Raw genomic sequence first — 17,113 nt, 5'->3', positions numbered from 1 at the left:
TTGAGATATTTTTTCAGAAGATTAGGATATTTTGGATAGTTTAATTCATTACTACTAGTTATTAACCCTTTATTAAATAAGTTTTCTAAATGTATTCTCAGATTCAGTATTTTAGTGTTTTATATTTTGGTGAAACAATGCCATTTGTAGCAACGTGGATGGACCTAAAGATTATTATACTAAGTGAAGTAAGTCAGAGAAGACAGATGCTGTATGATATCACTTTTATGTGAAATCTAAAATATGATGCACATAAACTTATCTATGAAACAGAAAGACTCACATGGAGAACAGACTCATGGTTGCCAGGGGGAGGGGGTTGGGGGAGGTGGAGTGGTAAGCTGGGGTTAGTAGATGCAAACTATTACGTATGGAATGGATAAACAACAAGGCCCTACTGCATAGCACAGAGAACTATATTCAGTTATCCTATGATAAACCATAATGGTGAAGGATATTTTAAAAAGAATATATATATATGCATGAATAACTGAATCACTTTGCTGTAGAGCAGAAATTAACACATTATAAATCAGTTATACTTCAATTTAAAAAAAATTTTTTTAAAATGAGTTAAAAAAAGGAAAAAAAAAAAGAACAGTTTGCTCCCAGGAATTCCCTGGTGGTTCTGTAGCTAGGACTCAGAGCTTCACTGCCTTGGGTCCAGGTTCAATCCAAGATTGGGCAACTAAAATTCCTGCAAGCCACATGGACAAAAAGAAAAAGAACAGTTTGCTTCTGGTACTATACAGACAGAGGTGACACTACAAAAATCTGACACCAACTTCCTGACTACTTTTCACTACTTATTCCTGATTACTACTAGTCCAGGAAGTTCTTACCAACAGCCAGACACACAGGGCAGCACATCACATCAACAGAGAATGTTTCTGCAAATGACTCTCATATTCTGTTAATTTTTTTAAATTACATAGTTTGAAAATATAGTATGTATTGCCCAAAGATAAGCCAAGCTCCTCAGAAGTGATCACAAAGATTCTTTTTAGGATATATTTCCCATTCACAAAGAATGACTAGCCAACTTTCTATCAATCATGTTAACAGGTATCAGCCAGGAGTCTCATTTTACACCTATAAATGTTAACCTCCTTCCCAACTAAATCATTATTAAAAAAGAGGAAGTACCAAAAAACGAACTTATTTATAATTCACTGTCCCTCCATCCCATTTATCTTCGTCTTATTGTCCACGAACATAGAAATGACTGGAAACTAAAACTGAAGAGAAATTTAGGGGCAATCTACCCCAAGATAGTATACTAAAAATTATTTAATTCAGAAATCTGTATCTCTCCCCATACTTACAAGTGGACCTGCTTCCAATTCTAATGAAGAAAAAATCATGTTACTTATTCAAGATGCACTTTGTCAGTTCATGACCAATTTGATGCTTTCCACTTCCAACCCTCATTTCCTCTCCTCCATTTGAGACAGTTTTCAGAATGAACACTCAGACCTCCATTGGTCTCCACTATGGAAGAGGGCCAGAGTCTTGCCATTTTATTTGAAAAGACCATTAAATTCTGTTCCATAGATGTATCTTCTTTTAGACTCTGCCTCTGGTTATTTTTTTTAAACTACCTTTATCTTCCACAAAATATAAGATGAAAAATTTTTAACGTCCACACCTGAGTGCAATGGGCAAAAACTAACCAAAAAATACTGCAATCATTAATATAAATAACTAGCAACAGAGTGTTCTACTTATTCAAAATTGCAAATCATGATACTCTGCTAAACCAATAGGAGAAAAATAAGACAGAGATAGATATCATTTCCTATGCAAGAAATACACACCTTACAAATCCCAAGCTTTATCTTATTCCTGTTGGTATCCATCTCTTCCCAGACATCCTTCTCCTGGGGATGAGGGTGTCCCAGAGACCCAGGCAATTTATCTGGTAACACACCAACAGGGATGCCATTTTCTCCATCACTAAGCTGTTCATCTGGAAATACCTCATCTGTATTTTCTCGAAGCATGTCTCCTGGGATGGGAGTGGCATTGGCAATTCTGAAAGTGATAAATGAAAAAAAGAAAGAAAAAATGACAGAAGTTTAAAAACACCAGAATCAAAAATTACTATGGGACTATCCTACAGTTTGTTTCTAGATTTAAATGATGAAGTCTATACATAATTAAGAAAGTAGAACAAAACAAAATCCTCAGAAACTTAGGGCATGTCAATTCTACAAAATAAACTGCACTTTGATCAACAGAACTTTGAAGCTGATTTAAAAACACAAATTCTGATACAATAACTAAGTTAGCAATCACTTTAAAAGCATTTATTTTCTATTGACTCTTTGTGAATTTTAATATATTCTATTCTTAACCTATTTTTCTTAGAGAATAACGAAAACTATAAACAGAAAAATGCTGTGTTATGATTCTTGCTTTCGAGGTGAAATAAGAAATTTTCTAACTATATACAGTTCATATGGTTCTGTATGAACTGACTAGGAACAAGATAGAAAATACTAATTGGCATTTGTCCGTATGTTCTTTCAAAGTAATTTCATGTCCTGTTTACATAGCTGGTCATCACTCCCCAAGACTTCTGGCCCATGAGGGGCTTTTCTAGTTCTCAGTTATATATAACTCACTAAGCAATCAGGTCCCTGCTGGGTCTGATATTCTGTAACTGGTATGTTCAACTTTATAGACTATAGTTTGTTTGTTTTTTTAATATTGCTGACTGAACATAACATTTAGCACACAGCAAAACCTTTTCTTAGAGGGATCTGCAATATCTAAAAGTAGAAAAAAATGCCTTCAGCGGATTATACTGACACACACAATTATTATGAGTGGGAAAATAGATGTCTTCTCAGTGAACCACTCTAAAGGCCTAGGTGTTATAAATATGTCATGCTGTGAGAATAAGAAAGATATATGCGACAGGAGCACATGGCCTGTGTTTGCAGGCAAGGTATAAATTATAGAAGCAGATTAGGGGTAAACATTAAGAGGATATATGGAAGAATTGGATGGATGTCAAGACAAGCAATGAGACTGGACATCCTTTTCAGGCCCTTTTCCATAATACAAGGTAGGAGTTGGCAAATTAGGGCCTATGAGCTTAAATCGGTTCATCTATTTGTGTAAATACTATGTGTGGCACACAGGCATGCTCATTTGTTTACATACTGGCTATACTATTTTAGCACTGCAGAGGCAATGGTGATGGTGACAGACAGCAGAGCCCACAAATATTCATCTGGCCCTTAGTTAACAGGTAAGGCTTGCTGACTCCTGATCTAAAGCATCCTCTTACCTTCTACACCTTCTCCCTCTACGAAGAGCTAAGAGTTGTGGGACATAATTATCAGTTTTTCTCTTTAACACTGATTCTCTAGGGTTTTCCAGGTATTCGACCAAATCATTTGCAAAGAGAGAAAACTCAAGAGGTCAGCGAACTTTTTCTTGAAAGAGCCAGACAGTAAATAGTAGGCTTATGGGTCTAATACTTTGCAGGCAAGATGGATACTAAAATGAGTAGACAAGTGTATGATGAAAAATAAGTATATTCAAACAGCCTCAAAGTATCCTGAGTAGTAAAACACAAAGGTAAAAACAGCAACTTTATGGTGAAAAAACCTAACACCACCTTAACCAGATACCAACATTAATATCATTGGTAATAAGGCATCTTGACATTACGTATCTCCTTTTTTTTTTTTTTCATTACGTATCTCCTTATTCAATGCTATCAATTTTCCCCTTATCTTGGCTTTAAATGTATCTCACAGATTCTGATATGTACTGTTTTAGTTATCAATATTTTTCCTATAATTTCAGTTTCCGTTCCCCTTTTTACCCTAGAGTAATTTGATACAAGGTTTTTAAGTTTCCAGGTGGAAGGGTCTTTGACATATTTTTGTTAGTAAATAATATCTGTTTCTATTACAGTGTGATCAGATAATGTAACATTTCTGCTTTGTGGAACTACTTCTGTTTGGTGACCTGATAACTGATCAATTTTTATGAATATACCAGGGGCATTTGAGTGGATGGTGCTCTCTCTATCATCAGGGTATAGAAGTTGAAAAATATGCCTAAGGTCTACCTTACCGTGTTGTTGTCTTCTATTTCTTATTCTTCATTCAGCTGAATTCAATCTTGAACTCAGTTGTGAACAGACTGAACTGTATTACAATCTCCAGTTACTAGTGTGTTTCTTTGTATCTTTGAATCTCTGGTATTTGTGGCTTTCTAAAGATTACTGCTATGATTCTGGTGACTAAGTATTAATACTATGTCCCATTTGTGAATTGTGACACTTAGCATTAAAAGTACCCCTCCATCTCTATAACTTTTAATGTTTTGTGTGGTTTTTTTTTTAATTGAATGCTACATTGTTTGATATCAGGATTGCTATTTTCTGTTTCCATTTTCCTGATTAATTTTTGTCTATCCCTTTCGGAAGCATGTTTTTCTTAGTGTATCTCTTGTATACAGCAATGTAAATGGAACTAAAAATCTTTTTATTTTAATAGATGTGCCCATGCATATTTATTTCGATGACTGCTAAGTTTGGTCTTAATCCTGTTATAATATTGTATAATTATGTGTATTTTGCTATATTCTCTATAAGACAGGCACTCTTTGTACTTTAAAACTTTAAAAAATATATATTTTAGAAGGTTTGCCTTTTTGTTTTAATGGTCACCTTTGGACATTTACATTTTAAATGTTCTCAGTCCCATTTTCTTATTTAATCTGTTGCTATTTAGTTTCTTACTTGTAAAGTGAAGTGGCTGGAACAGGGTGATGGATTCCAAAACCAGATAAGCATGAGAAACACCTGATGTGTATGAACTTCTGTTCCACATGCCTAGACATTCTGATTTAGTAGGTCTGCTCTGAGTCCTATGAATAGGTATTTTAAACAAACATCTATGGTGGCTCTATTGTAGCTAGTCAGGGTCTCACATTTAAGAACTCAGACTAACTAACTGGGCTTCCCTGGTGGCTCAGAAGGTAAAGAATTTGCCTGCAATGCAGGAGACCGGGGTTCAATTCCTGGGTCAGGAAGATTCCCTGGAGGAGGGCATGGCAACCAGTCTAGTATTCTTGCCTGGAGAATTTCCATGAACAGAAGAGCCTGGCAGCTATAGTTCAAGAGGTCACAAACAGTTAGACATGATTGAGCAACTAACATACAGACTAATTAGGGATATTATCTCCAGTTCTATGGGTCCATGTAAGCTTTTCTGAGTCAATAAGCTCTAGTATCTCATCTCAATATAAAAGGAAAGCAATGGATTAGTGATAGAGAATCCCAATTAGGTCCCTGAATGATTTTTCCCTACTTGCTTTTTCTTTTAAACTAGTTTAAATCAATTAGAGAGCAGGTTCTAAAAAAAAGGGGGGGGGGGTCAGAAAAAAGAGACAACTTCCCCCAAATTAAAAATAACAAAAGCAACTGTATGAGTGCATATGTAGAGAAAAAGGCATTAAATAACAAAAAATACTAACCTCTTCCTAACACACTCTGAAAATTAATTGCTTTCATAAAAGGAATAACTACATGTTTTGTTCCCACTAAACTTAAGCAGAAGATAGTTAGAAATAATTGTGGCTTGTTGTTTCTAGGATCCCATATATTCTTTAGTAGTAAATGCAACAAATGCCCCTTTGCATTTTGAAGAAAACCTTCTGTACATCTGACATTAACAAGCAACACAAGCTCTAAGCTGCCATTTCACGGTATAACCTGTAAGTACTTTCTAAGAAAAGTAACTGTGAACAAAGTCATGTAAAAAGCAATGTTAATTCCAGGAAACCCAAAGGCATCCCTATGTCTTTGCATTTGGTCATCTGAGGCAGCCTGGATGAAACAAAAGACATTTCTGCTAACAGAATGCATCTAGGAAAGACACTGCTGAACCATCTGTTTAGGACACACCCAATCGCCGCAGGGGTCAAACGGGTGTGCAGCTGAGGCGTGGTGGAGGCAGTGGTCGTGGTGAGGGAGCCATCAGTTCCAGTCTTCTCCCAGTCGAAAGGATCACTTTCAATTACTCCAAAGGCCTTGATGCTGTTGTCAAACACGGATGTAAGAAGCTAAATCACAAAAGGAAAAAACTGGAGTAAGCCAACAGTAAACATAGTCACTTTATTCTATAAGAGAAAGCACCCCAGACTCTTAGTTTGGTAGTATCACTTTTTTAAAAAGCCTGATGATACAAATAGGGGAACTCGAATAAGGACTACATAAGGATGATGATGTTCAATTAGCATTGATTTTTCTCAGCTGAGATACAGATTTTTGGTTATGTAGGATAATGCATTTTTTGTAGGAAGATAAATAATGAAGCATCATACATAGAACCTACTTTGTGATGATTTGGCAAAGGGAAATATGTATTATATGTGTATATGTGCATCAGTTTCAATCATCTAAGAGAGTTTTTTTTTTTGTCAAAAAGGAACATTTTTATATGCTTCAACTTAAGTGACCAAGGTTAACAGTTGGTATATCTAGGTTAAGAGGTATATAAAACTTCATTGTACTTTCTTAGAATGTTTTTGTTGGTTTGAAAAATTCTTAAACTATGTGTATGTGCACACAAACTATCAAAATCTGCTATTACTTTATATTATACATTCTTTTACTTTTTGTCTTTAAATTCCAAAAGTGTGGTGTAATATTAAGAAAAATTTCATAAAGACCTTCCTTTACTGTTTGACAGTATGCAACATTTTCAATTTTATGGTTAAAACTGGATTAAACTCTCATCATTTCTCTTATTGTTAGTATCCTACCCTTATAGATTTACCTTGCACATTTCCTGCCCCAGACCTGAAATTAGTACTTCTTCACTGGAGGATTTTTACAAAGGTCTGTTTAAGGTTTCAAAAATATTGCTCTAAGAAGTGAGGAACAGATGCCATAAATAAGGAGGGGGATGAGGGTGCCAGGATCAGATGACCAGTTAGGAGGCTACTGTCAACTAAAGCTGAGTGGTAACAGTGGAGGTGTTAGGATTAGGACATGGTTTGTAGAGCCAACAGAACTTACTGATAGAGTAGATGAAAGCTGTAAAAGTAAAGAAAGAATAAAGAAAAATTTATATTTCTGTCCTGAGCTCCTGGTACCATTTAATGAGATGGAAAGCAGTGAATCTGAGGACTGGGATGTTTAAAGTTTTATGGAGTTTAGGGAGGAATAGGGAATATAGATACAAATTTGAGAGTCATCAGTGTATTGATATTACTGGCTATTATTTAAAGCCATAGACTAGATGATATGATCTAGGTAGAGTAGGTTGCAAGGGCTAGGGCCAAGGGCATTGCAACATTTAGATGGAAAGATAGGTGAACTCAGCAAATGAAACCAAGGAGTGGCCAGTGAGGCAAGAAATGGGTATGTGGTGTTGACCAAGTGAAGAAACCACCTCAACAAGCAGACGGGCAAATGCTATCAATTATAAACTTAACAGTTATTTCTGATTATTTAATTGATTTCACCCAGACTGTAGGTTCCAAGAGGCTGGTACATGGCTGATCTTGCTCATCACTGTATCAAACATAATGCCTCCTATCAAAGAGTGTCATATTGTGATTTATATGAAATATATATCTGGTCATTTAGAAGGTCAAAAATATATTTCTTATATATATTTGGTCTTTGTCCACAGTTTCTGACTCACAGCTCCCCAAACTCTTGAAATTTTCTGAGAGATTAAGAGGAATGGGAGCATTTTTTGTTATAGTATTTGATCTCTAGTCCTCAGTTCCTGAAATCACTTCAGAGCCATACAGGGGAAATGGGTGTCTTTTTATTCATAACAAGCTCCTTTCTACCGCAACTGGGTTTATGTTACTAAGGTGACTTTTGGAAAGTCACCAAAGGATGGAGGCTGCTCATCAGAGGAACCAACCATATGATTAGAGGGTTAGAACTTTCAGTCCCACACTTGTGTCCTCCAGGGGAGGGAAGAGGGCTGGATGTTGAATATATTACCAAGGGTCAGGGAACTCTGCTCAATATTATGTAACAATCTAAAGGGGGAAAGAATTTCAAAAAGAATAGATACATGTGCATGTATTACTGAATCACTGCTGTACAACACATTGTTAATCAAACTATAATCCAAAATAAACTAAAAAGTTAAAAAACAAAAACAAAAATTTTTAAAAATGACCAATGGTCAATGATTTAATCAAGCATACCTATGTAATGAAGCCTCCATAAAAAGCCAGAGGCTGGGGTTCAGAGACCTTCTAGGTTGGTTGGTATGTGGAGATGCTGAGAGAATGGTGCCCTTGGAGAGGGCATGAAAGCTCCACACTTTTCCTCACACCTTGTTATATGCAATTCTTCTATCTGGCTGCTTGAGTTATATCCTTTGTAATGAAATGGTAATCTAGTGGAAAACTGGTTTCCCACAACCTGTGAGCAACTCCAGCAAGTTAATCAAACCCAAGGAGGAGGTCATGGGACCCTCATAACTTAACAGCCATTCAGTCAGAAACACACATGACAACTAGGACTTGCAATTAGTCTCTGAAGTGGAGGGCAGTTTCATGCAAATAAGTCCTTAACCTGTGGAAACTATTTATCTCTTGGTAGATGTTGTCAGAACTGAGTTGAATTTTAGGAACTCAGCTGGTGTCAGAGAACTGCTTGGTGGTATGGAGGAAAAAAAACATGTTGGAATTGTGGGTGAAGATTCCTTAAATAGTATCTAAAAACAGTTAAAGAATAAATGTTTATTTGTAATAATATTTACTATAAGATTCACATGATCTTTCTGTCTAAGTCTCAAAGAAAAAAATAATAAACGTAGAAAAGAAAACTAAAAGTTAAAACGCGTTGGGAAAGGCCTAGTTATAAAACCTGGGAATTTTTATTTTGGCCCTGTTTTTCTTGGCATAAGCTATCTGTGTTACAGCTCAGACTTTTCGCAAACTGTCAGAGGTAGAGACTTCAGAAAACACAAAGGATGAAAGGGAAATGGACTGAAACCCTGCACATATAAGAACTGAAGAGGCAGACTCTGGACCGCTTTCCTGACTCTGGAGCCTGAGGTTCTCATAGGTCCCACAGAGTGAGACGCTTCTTTCCTGCAAAGTGGAGCCCCTGGTCCTGGGTCAGCTCTGCCTTGCTGCGTGAGCGCTCACTCAGACAGCTACTGCTCAATGCCGTGCTGGTACTGGGTGGCGACAGGGATGGCCCTAAACAGTTTTTATTGCCTGCTGTCCTTTTATCATGGAATTCCTTACATTTATCATAGTACTGAATGTTTTAGAAATGTAGCATTTATGCCATTGGGCCTCCAGTAAGAAATAGCTCATTACTATAATGATGATACTGGAGACCTCCAGGAAGGACGCAGGGCACAGAACAAAGGAAACAGAAGGAAAGCTAAAAGCACTGAAGTGCTAAAGGCACCCTACTGAGAACACATGGTCAGATGGTTAGAGCTCTGCAGATACCTTACAGAGCTAAACGTTTCAAATGCGGCAGAATAATTGTCTAATTCAGGACTATGGTTGCTCCAAATCCTAAACTTCAACAGATTGGGATGGGATAAACAGGACAGGTCAAGGATTTTTTCTTTTTGGTAACCTAATTCAGCATATCACACTTGGCTAAAATAAATAATAAGACGAGAAAACTCAATTCAGTTACTCATTCCAATAGATTTGAGAACAATACGTAAACCATTAGACTCTAAATCAAATATATATATATGTGTGTGTGTGTATATATATATGTAAATAAATAAGTAAAACTTATGGTCCTCATCCTTTCTTATATTCCAATACTATTGAGGATTAAAACACTTTCAGTTTCCAATCAGAACAGGAGCTCACTGTGCTCCTGTTTCTTTTTCCTGTTTCCTTTTTCTCAAACTGAAAAGGAAGCAGAGCAAAATCTGAAGAAACCTTCCAGATGATTCTGACACTTCCCTCTAGGAAGGTATGAACTGTATCTCTCCATTGAGAATTACTGGAATCTAGTATACATCTGGCTCCTTTACTTCTTTAATTTAATAATATATTCTTAGAAAATACAAACTTATCTACAGAGTCTAGGTTTCTCAAATTAGGGTAACGTGTACCCTCAGGGGATGCAGCCATATGCCAGAGAGTTTAAAAGTCATTTGATAAATGTGGCACAGTTTCCTAGAGAATTTTACTCAGAGGTAAGACACTTAATATATTTTATAATACAATGAACACAAGGCAGTTAGAAAGCACAGTTCATAGGAACCTTTAGGATAAATCAAGAGAATGCAAAGAAGGTGTGGACTCATGGCTGACATTTTAAGACTGGTCCCAGACTTCTTGAGAACATGCTCATACTTTGCTGCAATAGGAGAAATTGGTGAAATAGTGTGAGAAACTCTAGAAGCACTAACATCATTAGGAAGGTGAATCTTCCTTGAACGGAAGTAGGGAAAGGAGAGAGGTTGGGGGAAGGAGACTGGGGGGCGGGGGGGGGGGGGCGGTGTGGAGAAAAGAGGATGGAGGACCTGAGTAAGGTCTAGACAGACAACAGTGCAGTATTACTTTTTACGTGGTTACTGTTGCTGATTATTTGTGTCAACTGTCTATCCAGTTGCACTTACAAATAAGAGGTAGTTGTTTTTCTTAATCCTAATTCTAACGAGACATACAATAAAATGGTGTTTTTCTAAAGCAAATTATTCAAGACACAAAGTACATAAAAATCAAGTACTATGTCTGGGCAATTAGATTCTGAATAATTTTGATTTTCTACTTTTCTGTAAATTCCAAACTTCTTTTATGACATGTATTGCTTTCAATAACAAGAAAAAATTTAACAGAAATGCATTATCTAAAATAAGTTAATTGTATACATAAGCATGTGTAGTCCACAAAAATGCATGGTGCAGCTCCTGCCACATGGAATATCCTTATTCTTCACAGTAATCAGTCATCTGACAAAGACACAGTACCTGGGGGAAGCATTATGTCCCCTCTTCTTATCCTTAGCACAAATGCAATCAACAGTTTTATCATATTTACCTCTACATGAAACCCCAGTTTGCCCTTTCAAAGAAAATGCAGATAAAGTCCAATTATTGTAAAAACAAGAACTATTTGCAATGTGATATTGGGGACTGAGAAGGCTGATTCCTGAATTCTCAGTTAATAAATGATAAACTAATGGATCAATAAAGCACTTAACCAGTAGAGCATAATGGCAATGCTGTCTTGGCTTTTTCAAAGATAGGTTATTTACGGCAAAAGAAACTGCCTCACTTCAGTGATAAGTAGATGCAATAGAGGAAAAGAAAGGTTCTACATTTCTCTCTTCCAGGAATTTTTTAGTAGTATTGGTAGAGGGAAAAACAAAACAAAACAAAACACTGCATCCTTTGGAAACAATAACTGAAAAAAGAAGAGAGATCAAATAAAGAGAATGAGCTGAAGAAGCTGCAGAGTTTTAGACTGTTTTCACTACTTATAAGATTCTAGAACATCTCAGGAGTGCCCCCTGGCCGGCTGCCCCAGGGCAGCTGAGGCAGCAGGAGGCAGCCTCAGCCACTGTGCTGCCTGTTACCAAGGTCATTTTTCAGGTGCTCATCTCCCATGAGGTAAACTGGCAATGTCTAAGGTTTAAGATGTCTCCTAAAAAGCCCAGTGAAAAAGATAAGCAACATTTCCTTTTTTCCTTAACAGGACAAAGCAGCATAAAAGAAATAGAAGTTCTCTTACTAATAGTAATAACATAGAAGTAATGCTGAGTAGAATACAAGAATGAAAAGTAAGATAATTGTAAGCAAATGCAGTGTCCCTGAGGTACATGTAAAACCTCTTCAGGTTAACATAATGCTTTACAATTCATAAAACATTCTCACAATTATCTCATTTATATCCTAACAAAACTGTGAGGTAGGTATTTTCACCATTTCACAGGTGAAAAAGAAAACAGGCTTAGAAAAGCCATACAAATGGTGTGTAGCAAAGCTCCGACTGAAACAGATCTTTTAAACGCAGTGTCATTTGCACCATGTAAGAGTCACAGCCGGTCAGCAGGTGTTGGGCTGCACCCCACAAACCTGCAAATCCTGCAGTTGCTTATTCCTCAAGACTGAAGAAAGATCCAAGAGACAGGGACAGAGACATCAATGGTTTACTGGATAGGGTATCGTACACATCCGCAGCAAAACGGTCCTGGAGCAACACCTCGCGGTGCCTGGCAAACAGCAGGCAGACCACGGCAGCAATCTTCACTCCTAGGGGAAGAAGGAGGGTACCACTTGCAGGGAAAACTGACATCAGCTTGGCTCAGCAGTTACCAGGGAAACCAGCAACTGGGGCAAATCCCTCAGAGCCCTCAGATGTATGACCATCACAAGGGCTGATGATTCTCTTTAATAAACAAGGAGGCAGAATCATTCTGGGCTAAGGACTAGAACAATCACCAGCTGGGGCAGGGGAAAAGAATGTTCCTGTGAGAAGGGTATAGGTGGGAAGCAGGAAATGGTTGAACAGGGAATGTGCAGAGAGGAAGAGAAGAGCCATCTTAAGTGGTGTGACCATACAACAGGCAAGGCAAAAACAGTATAAAATTGAAATTATCCTTGAAAGCTTCTTAAGATGCCCACAAAGTACAAGACAGTAGTTGTACTAGATGCAAAATAGCTCATTTCCCCCCCAGCATTGGGAGAGACTTCTATTTCTTCAGATGAGTGTGACTGAAGCTACCTACATTGAGGGGCTATACTGTACCCCCAAACTACTGTTCTTTTAAACATAAGAATCACACTCAGCACAGCCTGATTGCTGTTAATGAGTGACGAACGAGGCAGGAGCAGATTCACGGGGGTACTGCACCTCACCCTCACCACAGGGCGTGGCTGGCTGAGCCAAAGCACAGGCAGGATCACAGACACCATAAAACTGTTCTTCCATCTCCTGAACGTGCAGGTGAATTTAAGTGAGTCTAGTATTCTGTGACTCTATTGTACTCTACAGTCATATCAAATACCCATTCATTGGCTCAGACATACACTGAATGCCTAAGATACTGGGTGCTAGGAATGCAAGAATGAACAAAGCAGCCTTGTCTCCAGAGTGTCTGCATTTAACAGAAGCAATAATCAGATTAAGCAGAGTTCGTTCAATTTGGCAAACTTTCATTAAATGACTGTCACTGTGCTAATTTCTTGAGAAAACTGAGCTAAATGTGCAAGGTCCTGGCTCTAATGGAGTTTATCTAGAAAGGTGACACAACAAAGTACTTGCTCTCAGAGTTTAGCATAAGAAATCATTCCTGTCTGAAAGGAATCAGAGGAGACTGTTGCATCTGAGTCGGGCCTTCAACTTCATAAGACAAGCAAGCAGCATTATAAAACACAGGCATTCCAGGCAGGACAAGCTGGAAGAAAGGCTAGGAGTCCCATCTGACTGCACTAAGGGATCCAATAAAGCTGATACACATTAAGTACAACTGGGAATGAAGGAGATAATTAGAAGAGGGAAAGCAAGAATTCATCCGCTTCTCTCTATCTCCACTGCTTACACCCAAGTCAAGACCATCACGGTTCCCTTGCCCAGGTAGGCGCTACCTCCCAGCCTCTCTCACAGTTAGAACTGAGTCAGTGTGACGTAGTTCTGGTAACAGGGTACAAGCCAAAGTGTTCAGATCACTTCCAGGTCTGTTCTTAAACCCCCAAACCATTATCTATGCCTGCTTTTCCCTTTCCTGATGACTGTAAAGGCCATGGATTAAAGACAGCAGAGTTAAAATATGGGTGGAGCCTGGCTGTTCAAGGTACCACTAGAGAGTTGCCCAAGAGAGAGGCCCAACCTAACTACACTGTTTTGTGAGCAAAGGAAAAAAAAAACCTGTGGTGTTAAAACACTGATTTTTAAAATATTTCTTTCCAAGGTACAGCTCAGTCTCTCTAAATACCTTCCTAAGTAGTCTCTAATTCTCTGCCTCATTTGAACACACACAACTACAAAAGCAATCCTCTTCAAACACAAATTGGATCACCATGTTCCTGTTTATTAGACTTCCAGGGCTTCCTGTTGCACCAGAATAAACTGAAACGCCTAACAAGGCTGGCAAGGCCCTGTATCACCTGGCTTCTGCCCTCCTTTGCAGTCTCATCTCAAACAACTCTCTCCCCTCATTTACCACATTCTAGTGTACTTTTCTTTTCATTCCTTTCTTGCATTGGAGTATATGCACATGTTCTTCCTCTTGCTTATAACCTTCTTCCTCCTGTTTTTGCTCTCCATGTGGCCAACATAGTCCCATTTTTTAGGGTTCAGCATACGTGGGCAGCTTAAGAGAGAACGAGAGAGAAACCTTCCAACACCTTATTTAATGGGACATTCCCCCTTGTTACTCTCTAGATCAGCCTCTTGTTTGCTTCAAAAGCAGCCCATTTGTACCTTCTGAAAAATTTAACTCTGTTGCTATTAGAGTCAGGGTAGCCTAAAACACCTCTAAGCCCCCCAAAGCAAGAGGCAAGCCTGATGGAAGCACTGTATAAACAGTCCTGCTCTTAAACCTGGAGAGTATATTAAGATTAAGGACACTTGGATGGCTTCCTCTCTCATGTCCTTTGACGTTAGCAATACTGTGGCAATGTGTGAAACGGCTCATCTACACATTTGAGTTTCAGGCTCACCAATGATGTGTATATTTATGGGTTTCATTAGTGTTCTCAATTTGCTCATTGATGTGGAGGAATTCAAGATAGATAAAATTGCCCCAGGTAACCCTCAGAAATAGCTCTCTTTCTTAAAACACTTTAAAAGGATTTATTTAAATCATAAGATGGCAACAGCAAGATTGAATGTTTTGTTTATCACTATCTACATTTCTGAAAAAGTTCACCCAGCACTTTTTTTAGAAACTTAAAATTTGAAATATAAATTCATAGGATATCATAAAAACAGTACAAAGAAGTACCCTTTACCCAGTTTGCCTTAATGGTAACATCTTAAATAACTAGAGTACAATGTCTAAAACAGGAGAATAACATTGTTACAATCCAGAGAGTTTATCAAATTTCACCAGTTTTAGGTGTACTTGTGCTAAGAGCTGACTCATTTGAAAAGACCCTGATGCTGGGAAAGACTGAGGGCAGGAGGAGAAGGGGATGACAGAGGATGAGATGGTTGGATGGCATCACCAACTCAGTGGACATGGATTTGGGTGAACTCTGGGAGTTGGTGATAGACAGGAAGGCCTGGCATGCTGCAGCTCATGGGGTCACAAAGAGTCGGACACAACGGAGCAACTGAACTGAATTGAACTGTGTGATTTTATGGTTCTATACAATTTTATCACCAGAGGAGATTCAAGGCTTAGAACTTGCCTTTGATAGTTGCTATACTTTCGAAATCTAATAAAAACAACCCACAGGTTCTGTATCTGAGGATTTAACCAACCAAATTAAAAATATTAAAAAATCCAGAAAGTCCCCCAAAGCAAAACTTAAGTTTACCAGCAACTAGTTTCAAGCATTTATACTGCACTAGGTATTACAAGCAATCTAGAGATGAGTTAAAAGTATATGACAGGATGTGCGAAAGTTATATACAAGTATTCTGCCATTTTATATGAGGGAGTTGAGGACCAGTAATCCCCAGGGGCCTGGAACCAATCCCCTGCAGATATCAAGGGTTGACCATACTCCTAATAAGATACATTTGCTTTAATCTTGATTACAATTTTAACATCTTCACCTTCAGTTTAACAGACAGAAAACAGGATTTATGTACTCATGAGAGCTGATTTTTCTTACATTTCTTGAGTAGGAGATGATTAGGCAAAGTACGATTCAATTTTCCTAACATCTGTTGAAAATTTAGGTGCCAGGCACAGTGTCAGGATAGTGTGGGATAATAAAAACAAAGTAAGACACGGCTGTACCTCCAGGATTTAAAAGCCAGTAGGGAAGACAGACATACATACATAGTAAGTATAAACTTGGATGTAATTTCCCCAAACCCCAAAAGCGAATGTCAGCCTTTATTCAAACTGAGATGTCTGTAAGATTCCCAGTAGAGAGCGTCAACTCTCTTGGTCTGCACAGGCTACAAGGGCGAGCACCAGCGGGGCATGGTAGGGTGCTGACAGTGTGCCACTTGTTAAGATAATAATGTTCTCTGGCAAGAAACTACAATTTTTAAGAATTCACAAACCACAGATATTCACAGTAAAAGTGGCTTTGGAAAACAACATCACTTAACACTTTGATTATGAAATATATTCCCTTTGGTCCTGTCTCAGAACATATGAAGTTAGAGACATACTGTTTATCTGACCTCTGATATAGCTAGGGAAGCAGTCACACTAAGTACTGGAATGGCTTTGGATTGCTGCTGGAGAAGGTTTGTTGCTGTTTTTAACTACACTGGTTGTTCAGTTAGGAATTAAAAATTTTGAAAGAACAGTAATTAAACTCAAGTTCAGGAATGAATTCCAAATTATAAAATTAACCATTCAGTTCAGTTCAGTTGCTTAGTCGTGTCCGACTCTTTGCGACCCCATGAATCGCAGCACGCTAGGCCTCCCTGTCCATCACCAACTCCCGGAGTTTACTCAAACTCATGTCCATCGAGTCGGTGATGCCATTCAGCCATCTCATCCTCTGTCGTCCCCTTCTCCTCCTGCCCCCAATCCCTCCCAGCATCAGGGTCTTTTCCAATGAGTCAACTCTTCGCTTGAAGTGGCCAAAGTATTGGAGTTTCAGCTTCAGCATCAGTCCTTCCAATGAACACCCAGGACTGATCTTCAGGATGGACTGGTTGGATCTCCTTGCAGTCTCTCAAGGGACTCTCAAGAGTCTTCTCCAACACCACAGTTCAAAAGCATCAATTTTTCGGTGCTCAGCTTTCTTCACAGTCCAACTCTCACATCCATATTAACCATTAGACAGCATTAATTCACAAGAACATTCAGATTCAAAGTAGAGTAATTTTTCTCAAAATGAAGACTGCAGCAGAGCATTGTGAGGAAAGCAGGAGACAGAAACTGCAAAGGTCAGGTCTTTTCGGAACCTGATATCACACTAATACTAGTCATCAGCACATCTTTTAGTCACCAACATCTTTTTCCCAATTATCCTTCTCCCATCTACCT

The 17,113-nt window shown here is 38.3% G+C and overlaps 1 protein-coding gene across 6 annotated transcripts in view; it reads right to left on the bottom strand.

Moving 5' to 3' along the window:
- TTBK2 (tau tubulin kinase 2) overlaps positions 1–17,113 on the bottom strand; it is a 126,376-nt gene that overhangs the window by 22,559 nt on the left and 86,704 nt on the right. For all 6 annotated transcript variants that reach the window (XM_061157450.1, XM_061157448.1, XM_061157449.1 and 3 more), the window contains 2 exons: positions 5,933–6,090; positions 1,818–2,034 (listed from right to left, as the gene is read on the bottom strand). In XM_061157450.1, coding sequence (XP_061013433.1) covers positions 1,818–2,034; positions 5,933–6,090 — 375 coding nt within the window. The remainder of the gene's footprint in view (positions 1–1,817; positions 2,035–5,932; positions 6,091–17,113) is intronic.

This window comes from Dama dama, chromosome 12, assembly GCF_033118175.1.
Source record: "Dama dama isolate Ldn47 chromosome 12, ASM3311817v1, whole genome shotgun sequence".
Classification (NCBI taxonomy): Eukaryota; Metazoa; Chordata; class Mammalia; order Artiodactyla; family Cervidae; genus Dama; species Dama dama.
The sequence above is the reverse complement of the archived record's forward strand: the minus strand, read 5'-3'. Positions and strand labels throughout refer to the sequence as shown.